Source organism: Thunnus thynnus, chromosome 19, assembly GCF_963924715.1.
Source record: "Thunnus thynnus chromosome 19, fThuThy2.1, whole genome shotgun sequence".
NCBI classification, from domain to species: domain Eukaryota; kingdom Metazoa; phylum Chordata; class Actinopteri; order Scombriformes; family Scombridae; genus Thunnus; species Thunnus thynnus.
This window is the reverse complement of record NC_089535.1, coordinates 15,542,418-15,557,851: the sequence shown is the minus strand read 5'-3', so window position 1 is coordinate 15,557,851 and position 15,434 is coordinate 15,542,418. Positions and strand designations below refer to the sequence as shown.

The window sequence follows — 15,434 nt, the reverse complement described above, 5'->3', positions numbered from 1 at the left end:
CAACCTTGTTGGACGGTTTGTCCAACCAACCAAACAGACATACAGTGATGTAGAAAGTAGAACAGTACTGCATTTTCATCAGAACTTACAGATACACTTCTCAATTTTGTTATAGTACCCAACACTAACCCCCAAAACTCAAAATTTCCTGTTCCTGTTTGAAAACTCAACAAAGTTCACAGTTGACTTTCAAAACATCACCAGTGAGCTGGGAGGAAATGTGGGGATTTCCTCAGATTTCCTAAAAAATATATATAAGTGCAAAACTGCTACATATCTGAAACATAAAAAACAAAAAAGATGGATACAAAATATAAAAAATATGTTATCTAATGTACAAACTATTAACATAATTTAATGTCTAAACTATTACAAAGAAGCCTCAACTAAGACAAATTAATTCACAGCCTTGAGCAGACTAAGTCAACTTCATAAAATGTTGACATGAAGGAATCCTGACTGAACAAAGATGCAGTGTTGCAGACGCAAGCTGTATGCCATCATGTCCTTGTATATTTTTGCCCCCAGACGTTTTACTTGCTGATCTTGATAAATACTCTTACATAATGCTGGAAAGTTTAGTGGGTCAGAGAGACAGAAAAGAAGACTGGGTCACCATGACGTGCTGTACTCCAAAGATAGACCCTCTGATGCTGACATCTTTGTGTGTGGTTTTGTGACAGAAATGGACGTGGATCACGGATTCTATCGACAGGTGGATGTCCAGGACCACGCTCACTACATCGTTGCCTTCTTCGTCTTGGTGATTGGAACAGTGGGTGTTACTGGGAACGCCTTGGTCATGTACGCCTTTTTCTGGTAGGCATCTGGTAGATTTTCCTTACAGAATGGGTGATAGTGAAGAATGTGCCTGTCTGTCATTGTCAGTTTTAGAGCTGCATCAATGTTTTTCATGGCAGACATTTTAACATGTCATACCAGGAATAGCACAGGAAGAGAATATTTGTCCCATACCATTCATTATTATGAATAATGGCTGCGTTCCATCTATGTGTTAAACTGTCAAGTCAATATGTTGGCTGTGAAATTCAGCCAGTCATAGCCTTTTCTACAGCCAAAATGTGTAAGAAAGGTTTACTTAAAGGGGACGTATCATGCTTTTTGTGATTTTTTGTTATTTTTATACTGTCATGATGTTGGATGTCTATGATAAAAATAGCCAAGGTCCAAAACTTGAGGTGAATGTATGTAAAAATGCTCCTTGAAAGCCAAAAGCCAGCCTGCTCTGAACACGCTGTTTGCAATGTCACCTCTACTTCCTCCTCATGATGACATCAGATTGTTCATGCATGCCCACAAGTGGCTGCCCATTCTGTAGCCTTTGCTGCTAAAGTTGTTCAATGGTTGTTAGTGTTGTCTATTCAAATATTTCAGATTGGATTCGGACTCAAATATGTACAGGTTTATTTGAGATGTTTCAATTTCGAGCAAAGAACGAAATTGAAAGAAAATGAGTGAAATCTTCTACTACTGTTAGTTTATGCAGCTTCTGGAGCCTAACCAATCAGAACAGAGGGCTCATCAGGTGCCTTCAAGAGACAGGAGCCAAAACGGCTTGTTTCAGACAGAAGCTGAACTGTGGGGCTGCATAAAGGGCCAGCATAAGATAATAAGGAGTTTTTTAAACTGTAAATCATGCAAAGATATTATAGTAAAAACCCAGAATATAGTATAGACCTGAAAATGTGCATGATATGTCCCCTTTAAAACCTACTCTTTGTTAGCTGAAAGTTCTTATTTGTGATTCGCTTTCTTTCTTTTTTTCAAATGATTCATTTCACACTGCATCTTCTCTCAAGGCCGCATTACAGTGTTTGATTATTACCTGATAGATAGTAATAATAGTTATGGTAGAATAATGAAGATGGTGCAGTTCCAAATTATTAAAGCAAGAGATAAAATCAGCCTTTTTATTGTTGTCACTTCAGCCATGACAATTCTACATTTGTTCTATAATTTATTTTTATGCAGAGCCTTATTTTGGCTGCGTCTTCCACAACACTTTGAGCTGGGTTGCTGTCTGAGTACTGATGAACAGATGTAACAAATATTAATGATTTTTCTGGAAGAAGAAATTTATTAACATTAAACAGTATCATGAGGCATCCTGCATGATGCTGAAGTGCTGCTTGCATGACACAGTTGTATTATTTAGATTTACTAGTCACAAAAATGTAGATCCTATACTTAATTGTTTATGAAGACACTTTCTGTTTTTACAGATAAAGATTGAGCAGATATTTAAGTGGATTCCATTTGGCAACACATTCTGTATTTTGCTATTTCAAGTAGCTAATAAACAGACTTAGATTTATTGAAATGCTACTAAGTAAGTACATCAACATTTGTTTTCCCTGCGCATAGCCATTTTAATAATGAGTTCAATATGCAGTAAATTTACAATAATTTGGCAAGCTTAACATATTGATACTCAACAAATAAACAATTATTTATTTAAACTGAAAACCATTAGTACTCTCATGAATTAAAATAGTCACAAATGTAGTACTGTGGCAAATTAGCAGGGAGTGAGACAAAAACAGGTCAGAAAAGATAGAAAATAACAACTAACATTTTGGTTGGAGGTATCTGTAACCTGAGAGACTAGATATCTGAACACTACTAGTATTTAACGTACAAATGAACTAATGAAAAACTCTGTTCATTCACATTTGCAGCATGGTGGCAGGTTAATCAATCATCAGTCAATGATGATAGCTGCATTGGACATTGTAACAAGCATTTTTGCATTACAATTCTTCATCCTAAGAACAATTCTGTGAAGTCTGGGAAGGAGTGCACACTTGGACTGAGAAAGCACTGTTCAAGTTCTGTTAAAACTCCAAAACAAATGAATTCACAGTAGCGGTTTGCCTGAGGACCATTTGTTGATCAAACAGCACACATTAAATACTCACTTTGGTGGTACATGAAAATATGAGACAATGTTTGAGATGTCTGACTGCGATATCTAGCCTAATGGATTCTACAATATATCTAATTGTCACACAGATTCTGTATTTCTTTATTATTAAATAGCAGAACTTGTGACTATTTACTGAATTTGAAGTATCAACACCTAATTTTAAACAACAATAAAACTAGTGAAAAATTCAAGGCCAGCACTTCAAGCAGTTCATGTGATACTTTTCTCCCACCACAGTACTTTCTGCAATGTTAGTGTGAGGGAAACAGTGTGTTCTTGCATCAGGAAGTACAGATGTCATACGCACAGGCAGAAAGGGCTTCCCAGCAGCCTGCAGGCATTCAATACCAGGACACAGCCTAGTGATTTTCTAACTGTACTGGATAAATCAATGCATGAATTCAACAATTCATTCAGCCACTCCCTTATTTATTATACATACAGTCAACACTGTGCTACCACCTAGATTACATAAAGCTTAAATAACAGTACTGCAGCTCAGGGTAATCCAATCAACTATTATGCGTCCCACTAAACGCCAACGTCAGCGCAACAAGATTCTTAACTAGGCTAGAAGAAAATTAAATCTGCAGGTTAAAAAATGTTCTTATTTGAATAACTATCATTTTAAAATGTTTTGACATGTATCATAATGCAGCCTATAACTTATCTTCCCTTTCACTGACTTTCATACTCTGTGTTAAATCCCGATGAAGAGAACTGCCTCACTCTTGTGTGATGACTTTGTGGCTGAATGCACACGTTTCAGCACAGTTGACAACCATTAGAGTGATTTATACATCAGGGATGTATTCTAGCCAAACATTTCAGACATATGTAATGAGTGTTTGTTTAGATAAATTATTGTACGGACAAATGAACAAATCAAATACAGCATATAAACAATGATTGATTATGTTCACCTGATAAGAGAACTCAGAGATGATCTAATTATCTAAAATCAGCTAATCTATAAACCTGCAATAATAATGGAAACAAATAACTAATAACAAACGTAATTTTGCTGTTTGACATTCTGCCAACTAATGTAATAGAACCTTTTCACATGCTTTGCAGTAATATTAGCTTACCTGTCCAATAGGAAGAAGGCCAGCTCGGAGTCGGACGTTAGCGGACTTAATTTCTAAGATAACGTTAGCTAGTGTTGCACCCTGTTGGCACTCTAGGGGGATGAGAGAGAGGCAAGGCACTTGGGAGCGCACATAATTGTCACATCCTTTGGATTTTCCAGGTAAAACTGTCCCAAGTCCTTAACATAGAAATCAGTCCACAGGTTGTCATAGGCAACCAAGAAAGTCGGGGAAGGTCATTTTATCATTTCTTCACATTCTGTTGACAATTTTAGTTAATTTTTTAATGTTTTCAACTATTTTTTTTTTTACATAATTCTTACTTGCACCTTTAAATGGAACTGAGCCATCGTTAATGTTATCAGTTGCACACGTGCTTTTCCTTCTATGACATGTCTTAATGTCTCCCGTGAAAAACCTCCATTATGGCCCAAATTTCTTTTTACATTTAACACAGTTTAATGCCAAAATGTCAATTTCTGTATACTGTACCGTTTCACTTAAGATATCAAGATATGAAATGAGGTCAATATACAGTATATACACTGGTGTGTATGTTACATATATACACTAAGGCTCCTCCTGGGTATAGAGTATTCCACTGAATGCAGTGAAGAACCAGGTGTTAGATACAATCCTGAGTCTGACATGTTTTCTGCATTAGGCCTAACCTCCAGTGAAGCACAGTTATACACAGCTATCTTAAATGTCGCATCACTCAATCTCTACTCCAGTCACACTTATTCAGTACACACCCACTCACCTGCATGTAAACACATAAATACACTCTGGCTTATCTGTCTGTGCAGTGTTTACTTTTTTTTAGTCTTTTTACAGTCAGTGGGCAAAACAAGCAGCACAAAGTCTGTCAGAGGTAAATGGTGCTGATGTAACTATTGAAGTAAATATGAAGTTGTGGCACTATGTGAACACTAGAAAACATAAGAAAGCATACAGTATCATTGTTTTTAATTCACCTGGAACCAATGTTGGTCCTATTACATCTGTGTCCCTATGCTATAAACGTGTGGCCTTTTATTTCACAGTAAATAAGTATAATGAAAAATAAAATGCTCACTGACACAGATTAAACTGACACTTCACAGATGAAAGGCATCAAAGGCTGCTATAAATAGTTAATATTCCAAAGCCTGCGTCAGAAAAGGAAGAACTAATGTATTATAGATTTTAGGTGATGCTCAGATTTCACTAGTTCACAAAAAAGATAAAATCACCACACACTGGTAGCCCTCCACAAAGCCCAGCACTGTTTCTGGGGGCTTGTTTCAGTGTAACAAAAGCAATGATTGCCAAAAAACAATGTGAAGTGTGTGTGCAGTGAGCTGTGGCATGCTTACAGAAGGTTATGCAGTAGACACCATTACCATGCATTACAACATGACCATCTGTGCCCACTTGCAGCCTTGGAAAACAACTTGTGCTGCCAACATCTGCTGTGGCCCCCACATGGCTGGTTCCAGGCTCATTATTGCAAATTCTGTACATGTGTACAGTATCACAGGTTCTCATGATGTGGGACTGTGTGACAGTTTAATAGCAACATATTCTGTTCTACTTTAGCTAACACAGTTAGCTTCTAGTTGCTATAACTGATAGCTGATGTAGTGTAAGGTAATGTCACAGTTGTAATTAATTTTATATGTATCTGTTTTGGCTGCATGTTTTGTCTTAGCAGTTTCTGGGGGGGTTTCGGAGTGATTAGAGAAGAGAAATGTTACCCTGACAGAATTGATTTTTGTGAAGTTTACTTGAAAAATTAACATTGCGAATGTGTAATGTTGCAGTGTGTTGCAGCTTTCTTCCCTCATGCTTTTTCACATGCTTGGCTTAAATAAAAAACAAAAAAAGAGTTCATTTGTGGGAGACACACAGATGTTTTGAAAGACTAGAAATCCATTTCCTGCCTTACCTGCACCCTCCCAGAAACCTCTGAGAAAGTACATAAGCTTGTGTTAGTCAATAAGTGAATAAACTGTCAATACTGCTTTTATTTTTGGAGATCCTCGAGGCATTTGGCTTATGGTGTTTCCCAGTTGTCTTCCTAATAATGCGTCTCAACTTAAAGGTCATTTATCAATTGATTTCTGACCTCAAGTGATGAAGTGTCAGTTAAACTGTCTCTTTTTCACCACAGCTGCACTGAACTGAAGCTGTGCTTGTGTTCTTCCATTTCATGTATACAGGACAGTCTTACTTTGTTTATTAATGATCTTGTGATTCCCTTGCTAAGAGCTGCAGTCTACATTACGTCTCTCTTTGAGTTTAAGAGCATTAAAATAATATAATAATAATAAAATAAGAAAGTGAGTCTTTTGATGTGTGATTTCTGGTGATTTTCATCCTGTTATGGGAAGGGAGGTGGACTTAAGTTCAGAAGGATGTGGATTTGAGAAGTATTTGATTGATATCGCTTTGACCAGGAAAGAGGAAGAGCCTTGTTTGTAGGTATGAGCCCCTGCCCCCTCTGTATGTCTGTGCATCACTCTCGGGCACCCGAAATCTTTCAATAACTGAAAAGTGATTAAAAAAAACAACCTTTCAACACAATAACTCTGGATAGTTTAATCCATAGCTACATGTTTACAATAAACTTTACAATAAAATTGTAACATTTATCTTAAAATTGTTATGTTCAGTTAAAAAGCAGAATTATGATGCAGTGATTTTTTTAAGAATGATTTTGGTAAATGGACTTCATTTATATAGCGCTTTTATCCAATGAGCTTTACAATTTCCTCTTATTCACTCACTCATTCACACATACACCAATGACAGCAAGCCATGTAAGATGCTGCAAGGATTGAACAACCAACCACTTGATTAGTGGACAACCTGCCCCACCTGGTGAGCCACAGGCAGCCTGATCTTAAACTAATAAACAAATTTTGGATGCAGGTGTGCAAAAATCTGTTTTAAGCTACAACAAAGTTCCTCCACTACATCTGATACAAGATGACAGCAGCAAAAGAACGAACTGACAACATTTCTTAATACAGGCAATTTTGGTCTACATTGTGTGCAATTTGGCTTTAGAGCAAATCATTCCACCGAAACTGCTACCTTGCCCTTAATAAAGATAATTAAATCAAGACTTAACAAAGAAGGAGTAGTTGGTGCTGTATTTTTAGATCTGCATAAAGCATTCGACACAGTCAATCATGATGTTTTAATATCAAAACTCTCTAAATTTAACTTCTCATCTAAAGCACTGGCATGGACGTCCTCATAATTATCTAATAGGATACAATGTGTTAAAGTTGGTGACACACTGTCCAGTAACATGTAGTGCACAATGGGTGTTCCAAAAGGGTCAGTATTAGGTCCCCTATTATTTAGCCTATATATTAATGATCTCCCTCAACAGTGTCATGATGTAGAACTACAAATGTATGCAGATGACATTGTTGTGTACACACATGCAAAAACAGTTGAGTTAGCTGCTGCTAAGCTAACAATTGCATTGGAAAGGATCACACATTGCATTGGCTTGATTAATCATGTCTGGGTCTAAATGTAAACGAGACAAAAGGTATGCTTTTCTCTAAAACCATGGTATACAACCTCCTAATGCTGGTATTTTCATCAAAGGTGAAAAGATTGACATAGTTACTGATTTTAAATATCTTGGTGTGACACTGGATCCAAATTTGAACTTTAAGAAACATGTTAAAAAACTGTAAAATACAACCTAGACATATTAGAAACTGTCTCTCTTTGGACGCAGCCAAGATATTTGTGCATGCTATGATTCTTTCTGATATGTCTTATTGCATCACATGATGGGGGCAGGCTGGAGAAACAGCCATAAAACCTCTTGAGTCATTATACAAACAAACTCCAGAAACTCTGGACAAAAAGCCAATGCATTTCCATCACTGCAGGGTACTGGAGAAATACAATTTACTGAGCTTTAAGAATTTTAGATTATTCTCAAATTTGTGCCTAGTGCCTAAAATTTTAAATGGTTTGGTCCCTCCTTCACTATGTGACTTTGTGTACACTCACTCAGTAAGTTCTATATGATCCTCCAGAATATCCTCTATACAAGAGTGTACCATACCATTTCGTTGCACTGCATTTGGGCAGTCAGCTTTCTCTGTGAAAGCCACAACTCAGTGGAATGCCCTACCTGATGATATGAAGAACTGCAGTTCAATCAATACATTCAAGGCCAAATTAAAAAGATCTACTAAAGATCAATCACCTCTGTGACCACTGAGTCTAACCTTTATCTATGGTCTTCTCATTAGCGCAGGTAGTCTTGCTTTTAATTAACAAGTTTACATTATTAATTTCTAATTGACATTGTGGGTGTATGTGATGTGCTGTTGTGTGTAGCTTTGTATTTTGTATGGTGTATTCTGTGTGTTTTGCGCTTTGTACTGTTTGTTGTTGTGCTGTTGTACGTTTTGATTGTGGGGGACTGCGGATGTAAATTAGCTTTGAGCTAACTCTGGTGCAGTGCATCTTTTATGTTAAATACTGTACACTGTCCCAATAAATAAATACAATCAATCAAAAAGTTGACAAACAAGCAGTGTGTACAAGTTTGCATATGTAAAATACTACAGTGCATGAATTACTACTACAACTAATATTACAAATGCTGTGTGTTCATTCACACAGATTTAAAGCCTTGAATAACAAAAAAATGATGTTCTGTGCCAAGGGCCATATTTGTATTGTGGATCTTTGTTTGTCTGTATGGTTACTAAATTCATAAAATGTATTTTGTATGATAATGTGAGTGTCAACAACATAGTATTTTGTGGAATAGTGAGCACTTTTGATTTGAGACTTTTCAATCATCCTGTGTTTCAGTAACAAGAAGCTACGGACTCCTCCCAACTTTTTCATCATGAACCTGGCAGTCAGTGACTTCCTGATGGCAATTACACAGTCACCCATATTTTTTGTTAATTCTCTTTACAAGGGCTGGATTTTTGGTGAGACAGGTATTTCTCTTTTTTAACATTCAGTTAATCCTTTACATACCTGCCAACATTTAGGTTTCAAAAATTGCGAGGTCTTCATTTGGTGCGGGGTGGGAGGTAAATGATCACATTTTACTTGAGTTGATGACAACCATAGTCGTTACTGTAAGTGCAACAAAACCGTCATGAGTAAAAAGCCAATAAGTACTTCATCAAACCACCTGCTCAAAAGCATAAACATGCAGAAAAGACATATTTTCAACTGCTTTGCCTGCAGTTTCCCATACACTGCCAGTATGTTTTACACAACCACAGCGCACTGGTTAAGGTACCATGACACATATCCCACACAGAAGCTGAGAAACACCCATTTAATTTGTGTCACTATGTAATTGGGACATTAACAGGAGAAATTACCAATCGGAAGCACAACGGGGGAAAGGGTTAAAAATAGGGAGACTCCTGTGAAAATCAGGAGTGTCGGCAGGTGTGCCTTTATGTATCTATGGCAGTGTTGTTTATGTATAGAGCTATATATGAAATATAGTACACATTCATGTTTATGGGCTGTGTATTTATGTCACTAAAATTTCATGCAAAATATCTGTTTTATCATTATTACATGTAATCCACAGTCTTCCAGCTACAAGGAGAAACTTATTATTAAAATGCTGTCTTCTTTCTCCTTCTCCGCAGGCTGTAAAATGTACGCCTTCTGTGGAGCTTTATTTGGAATCACTTCCATGATAAACCTTCTGGCCATCTCTGTAGATCGCTACATTGTCATCACCAAGCCTCTGCAGGCCATACAATGGACCTCCAAGAGACGCACTTGCTTCATTATTTCCCTGGTCTGGCTATACTCTCTAGCCTGGAGCCTTGCACCACTTTTGGGGTGGAGTAAGTAATTTAGTTTCTCACCTCCTGGTTCCTGGTTCCTATGCAATTATTTTTATACTTCTAGAGCCTATACACTTCCCTCTTATCTGTCTTTTTCTCAAGGTTCATATATACCAGAGGGCCTGATGACCTCATGCACATGGGACTACGTGACATCTACTCCAGCCAATAAAAGTTACACTTTGATGTTATGCTGCTTTGTATTCTTCATCCCTCTGGGCATTATATCCTACTGTTATCTGTGCATGTTTCTGGCAATCCGCCATGCAAGCAGGTGAATGAATTAACATAGGTGAATATGCAGAACTTTAAACTCTTTGAAAATAATTGAAATGCTGCCATTTATAGGAAGATTACTTTATAAGTGTTTAAAACAGCATCATAGCATTGAAATGCAGTTATACATAGTTTCCCTCTACTGGCACATCTTCACATCAACAATCTAATGAAGACGCTTGAATTTACTGCAATACCATTTGTTAAATGTGATAGCAAGCAGGTTATGTATTGTGATGGTGCCTTCCGCATTGCTCTCATCTACCTCAGTTTCTCTCCCTTTTCTAGTTTCTCTTTTTGCAAGTGTGTATATTTTTGTCTGTTATTCAGATCCTGTCATTTCCTCCTGTCAACCAGAAGCCTTCTGTGTGCATATAAGACTGTAGTTGTCTATTCAGAGGCAGCCTCCAATACTAAATACGTTATGAGGTCATATTTAAAGGGTCCCTAAATTTTCAGCTTTATCTATTTACAGTACAAGGCATGCCTAAACACAATGTTAGTTCTGATAGCATTGTTATATTGGGATGATGCTATGATAAAGGTTATGCAGACCTTCTCATTTGTGGTTGAGGTGCAGGTTCAACCATCTAGCCTTCAGTCCCAGGAAGATCAAGTATTTTTGGCTATGTCTTTCAGGAGGTGGCCCTGTGTTGTCTTACAACTCGTGTCTCTAAGTGTCTTCCAACCTCCCTTAGCATGTTAGCCTGTTACTCTTTGCCTGCTCTGTCCAATTCGGGTACATTGTGCTTCTCTAACTTCATATTTTATCTTTTGTCCTTGTGATGAGCACAATTGTGTTTGCCGTCAATAAGGACGTTTGAAACCTTTGAAATCCTGCTCAGAGTAGCAAGGAGCGCGAAAAATATTCACATGAGGAAATAAGAAAAATAAAATGTACTCCATGTTTGTTCCCCCCCTGCCCTGTTTGTCATCTTGTCTGCTTTGCTTTGCTATATTAAAATCTTGTCTTCATCATCTGTCTCACTGTATCTGCAATTGAGTCCAAAGTCCATCACAGTCCATGCCACATAATATGTCTAAAAAACAAGTCTGCAAATGCTACTTTGAATTAATTCTTGTGATGTAGTTGATTTTCATCCATTTAGCCTCCGCATAGGCTTATATTCTAACAACAAAATTCCTTTATTCCTTCTCTCTGCCCTAACAGAGATGTGGAGAAGTTGGGGTCTCAGGTGAGGAAGACAACCCTGATCCAGCAGCAGTCCATCAAGACTGAATGGAAGCTGGCCAAGATTGCCTTTGTGGTCATCATAGTGTTTGTGCTTTCCTGGTCGCCCTATGCATGTGTCACCCTCATCGCCTGGGCTGGGTAAATATACAATGCAGTATGACAAGGGCTCTTTATGATCCAATGATTTTTTAAAAAGTCCGACAATATTAGTTGTGTACAGCCAGCTGGCATATCCTGGAATAAAACATACAGGATGCTTGCTTGCATTGTGTAATTCATTTCAGCCATTAACCATGATCCATATTCCACCTCCTGTAGAATATCATTATCTATGGCATGGTGAAATATTACACAATAGGGTTAAACTACAGTATCAGTATCATTGCAGGTGTTGTACAGTTCTGCTCTATACAATCACTTTTCAGATATGGAAGCATCCTGAATCCCTACTCCAAAGCTGTCCCAGCTGTTATAGCCAAGGCATCAGCCATCTACAACCCTTTTATTTATGCCATCATTCACTCTAAATACAGGTGAGTGCAGTCATCCAACTAATCAGTAATCTAAGCTTGAGAGAGATATAGCAGTTCTGTTTGAGTAATCACTATTTTTCAACAGGGACACGCTAGCTGAAAAGGTCCCCTGTCTACACTTCCTAGCCCAGGCCCCCAGGAGGGACTGCATATCAGTGTCACACAGCGAGTCATCCTTCAGGGACTCAATGCTGAGCAGACAGTCATCTGTCTCCAAAACAAAGTTTCACCAAGTGTCCTCTGTGTCTACAACTGACACAGTGAGTTTGGTTTCTGCCCCAGGCTTTGATGAGTGGAGGCAAACATCAGGTCAAGTCAAGCAGCACTATAATAAAATCAGAAATGGACTGCACAAAGTGTGTCGTTCCATTTAAATAGTTCTTTTTCTGAGATTAAAAATCTGTTTCTGCATTGTGAGTTGGCCAGTCAAGTCACTTGAAATCTTCATGTTATGCAATGTTCATGTTTTAAGTTACTGTCTTTGCATAAGAACTGTATAAATGCATAACATTAACTTTGCTGCTTTACAATTCAAACAATTGCTCAGCAATAGCAGAGGTCCAAATGTGGAATAAACATTCTTTTTTTTTTTTTTTTTTTACCATGAATGAATATTTACAGCTTGGTTTGCTAAGTGTGAAACAATAAATATTTGCTAAAATAAAGAGCAATTGTTTTCAGAAGATGTAATAGTAAGCAGCCATTACTCATACTGTTATTTTCTACTAGTACCACACTTACAAAGCAAATATAAGGTGACCAGTGATAATGAGTTAATTAAGAAAATTTTTACCTCAATATACATATATTAATGTGCATATCCCCTGTAGCAGGTTTGGAGTGATGTGGAGCTGGACCCAATTGACCAGAGCCATTGTCTGAGGTCCAGTTACTCCCTTGGAGCTCTGAGGGAGAAAGTACAAGTCACTGGTTAAACAGACCAAAGAAAAGGGAAGCCAAAGCCATGAACAGGTAAGGTAGGTGCTCATCATTATATGTGTCGTTTTTAGATTCAAATCACGTCAGCACAATTATTTAAATGTAGATTTTAATTTAAATTCTGTTCTAGACTCCCATCACAGAGTGAGGCTCACTGAACAGATGTGGCCACAACCTTTCATCTGAGTCTGTTCAACATGTTAATGCCCGTGGCCCGGGGGAGGAGAATCCTGAAAGCTGGAATAAAGAGATGAAACAGAAAGATGAGTGAGAGAAGGAAGGTAAACATGAACAGAGGGAGGCACAGCAAGAACAGGGAGAGGAAGATGGGAAGGAGTCCCAGGTCCTCATCCAGCCAGATTCTTTGGACAACACTGTTTGTGTGCACTCCCATGCCGTTGTCAGACCCAACTCAAAGAAGACCTGCTGGACCATGGTTATCATGGGAAAAACAAGGCACACAGGGAAAACAGACAGAACTGTTGCTCGATTTACAGCCTCTGGACTGTTCTACTCAGCTCTTTGAGTCTGTGCAAAGATTTATCTCCCCGACACCAGAAAGCTAAATGTTTATCTATATATGTGGCTACATGTTACTGTGACACAGCAGAGTAAAAGAGTTTGTTTTTATGTCCAAGAATGCTGAAGTGATCATTTTTAGCAGCTGTTTAAACATTTGATTACAACTGTCATGCGGTTGTAGTGCCATGCAGTACAACAGATATATTTGTTTAATTGTGCAATCATATAACTGTGACACACATGTCTCCTCTTCTGGCTTATTGTTAACAGACAGTTTCAAATTAATACTACTCTTGTTTTTGTTAGAGACAAGTCCTCAGTACTATCATCATTGTCACAGTAAAACAAAGAAAAAACTTACACATGGAACCCAAATTTTAAAGGACCTTTGGAGAGACTGAGTTCAAAATTGTATGCACTTTTGTCAGAAAAGCCAGGATTCAACCATGTGCTAAAAACAATTAATTAAAGACCAACCAGATTTGTGATCAACTTGTTGTAGAGACCAAAGATAGTCTCTTTTTGGAATATTTCTTACTTACTCTGTGAGGGAGCTAACTTTATACATTTGTTTACTTTATGACTAAGGGTAGCTTTTAGCCTTGCCCATTTAAATGAGCAATGAAAAAAACTGGTTACTATTTTTTTGTGAATGCCATTTCTATAATGCACTATTAGTATGTTCACTACATCTATAATGCATTCATGAGTCATTGTAGAAGTCATTATAAATGTGTACTGTATGTATGACACTGTATAACAGCATTTGTCATGTTTTGTAAGTTGCTGACATGGTGTGCTGCATCATGAGTTGAGGCACTTTAGTAATTATGCTTTATGCTACTCAAGACTTTCATTCACTGCAACTACACTGGGAGTGGTGTTTTACATTTTTGATATGAAGTCTTTTGCCAACCAAAGTGTGAGGAATTGTCAAACTTTGCAAGTCACAAAGACACTCAGAATTCTGGGGTATCACATACTGTATCATCATGTGTTTGATACATTCTGATGCCAAAACTATAAATATTTTTCTACAAAGGAATAATGCTGCATGTTCTCAGGAACAGTATTGGCACAGCAGCAATCCCTTTCCGCCTTCGAATATTCAGTACTTGTTGCCATTGGTGCTGTAATTCATAACTAGAATCATGTTAAGCATATAGCGTAAAGCGTATAAGGCAACATTCCTATTTTTCCACTTCATAGAAATGTGTCTTTATGACTTGCAGTTGCTATGAAATCGAGACGATTTCTTCTTAAAAACAATGTTGTCAATTTGCCAGTGGTGTTATGAAGCATGATGAACTAATATCAACAACTTACACATAATAAACTTTGATATAAAGGTGCTATGCATAAATATAAACATTTTGACTGAGCCTATGCATAATGTTTTACACATGCATTATAGCACCTGCATTATCAATATAGCCTTTCAGATGGCTTACTGCAAATTATTTATCATATGTGAGACCCTGAAGAATAAACATAATGTGTTGGTATTTTTTTAAAAAAAACCCACTTATACAAATTATTTACCATTTATTTATTAATTGGATGTTTTTGCATACATTGGAGCAGCTAGAGAGAATAAAGAAAAAGACTAGCAAGAAAGAGCAGAACATGACATCCAACAGATGTCCCATGGTGGCTTTAAAACCAGGACACTTCAGTTACAACGCATGTGCTTTGACCATCTGAGCCACCATGGTGACTAAAGTCCATTAATAATATGGATCTGTTGAATGTATGATTCCATTAGCAAGGGGTTGTTGCACAACATTATGCATCCAATTTTATTTTTACTTACACAATTATGTAATTATGTGGTACAGTTTCCACAAAGGTTGAGGCAATATATCTACAGTGGCATTTAAAGTGTGTTCTTCCTTCAAATTCAAACAACCAGAAAGCTCCCTTTTGTTCTGTCTTTGAACTTTAATTCCAGGATTTCCTGAGTGGGTTGCTTATCCAGTTATGTAAAGAAGATCTAACGGTATGTACTGTTACATGAAGGACGAGTACACTTCAGTGGTTCAATAGCGTTGTGCAGGGGGATTTTGCTGCTGGGCT

At 37.5% G+C, this 15,434-nt stretch overlaps 1 protein-coding gene across 1 annotated transcript; it reads left to right on the top strand.

The window, feature by feature from the left end:
* The first annotated feature begins 386 nt into the window (after positions 1-386).
* opn4xa (opsin 4xa) lies at positions 387-12,984 on the top strand. Its single transcript, XM_067575262.1, is given in 10 exon segments — positions 387-819; positions 8,881-9,014; positions 9,690-9,893; positions 9,996-10,167; positions 11,341-11,502; positions 11,790-11,897; positions 11,983-12,157; positions 12,728-12,813; positions 12,815-12,869; positions 12,967-12,984. Coding segments are annotated over 10 exon segments (1,248 nt in total). The 5' UTR covers positions 387-685.
* Positions 12,985-15,434: the final 2,450 nt, after the last annotated feature.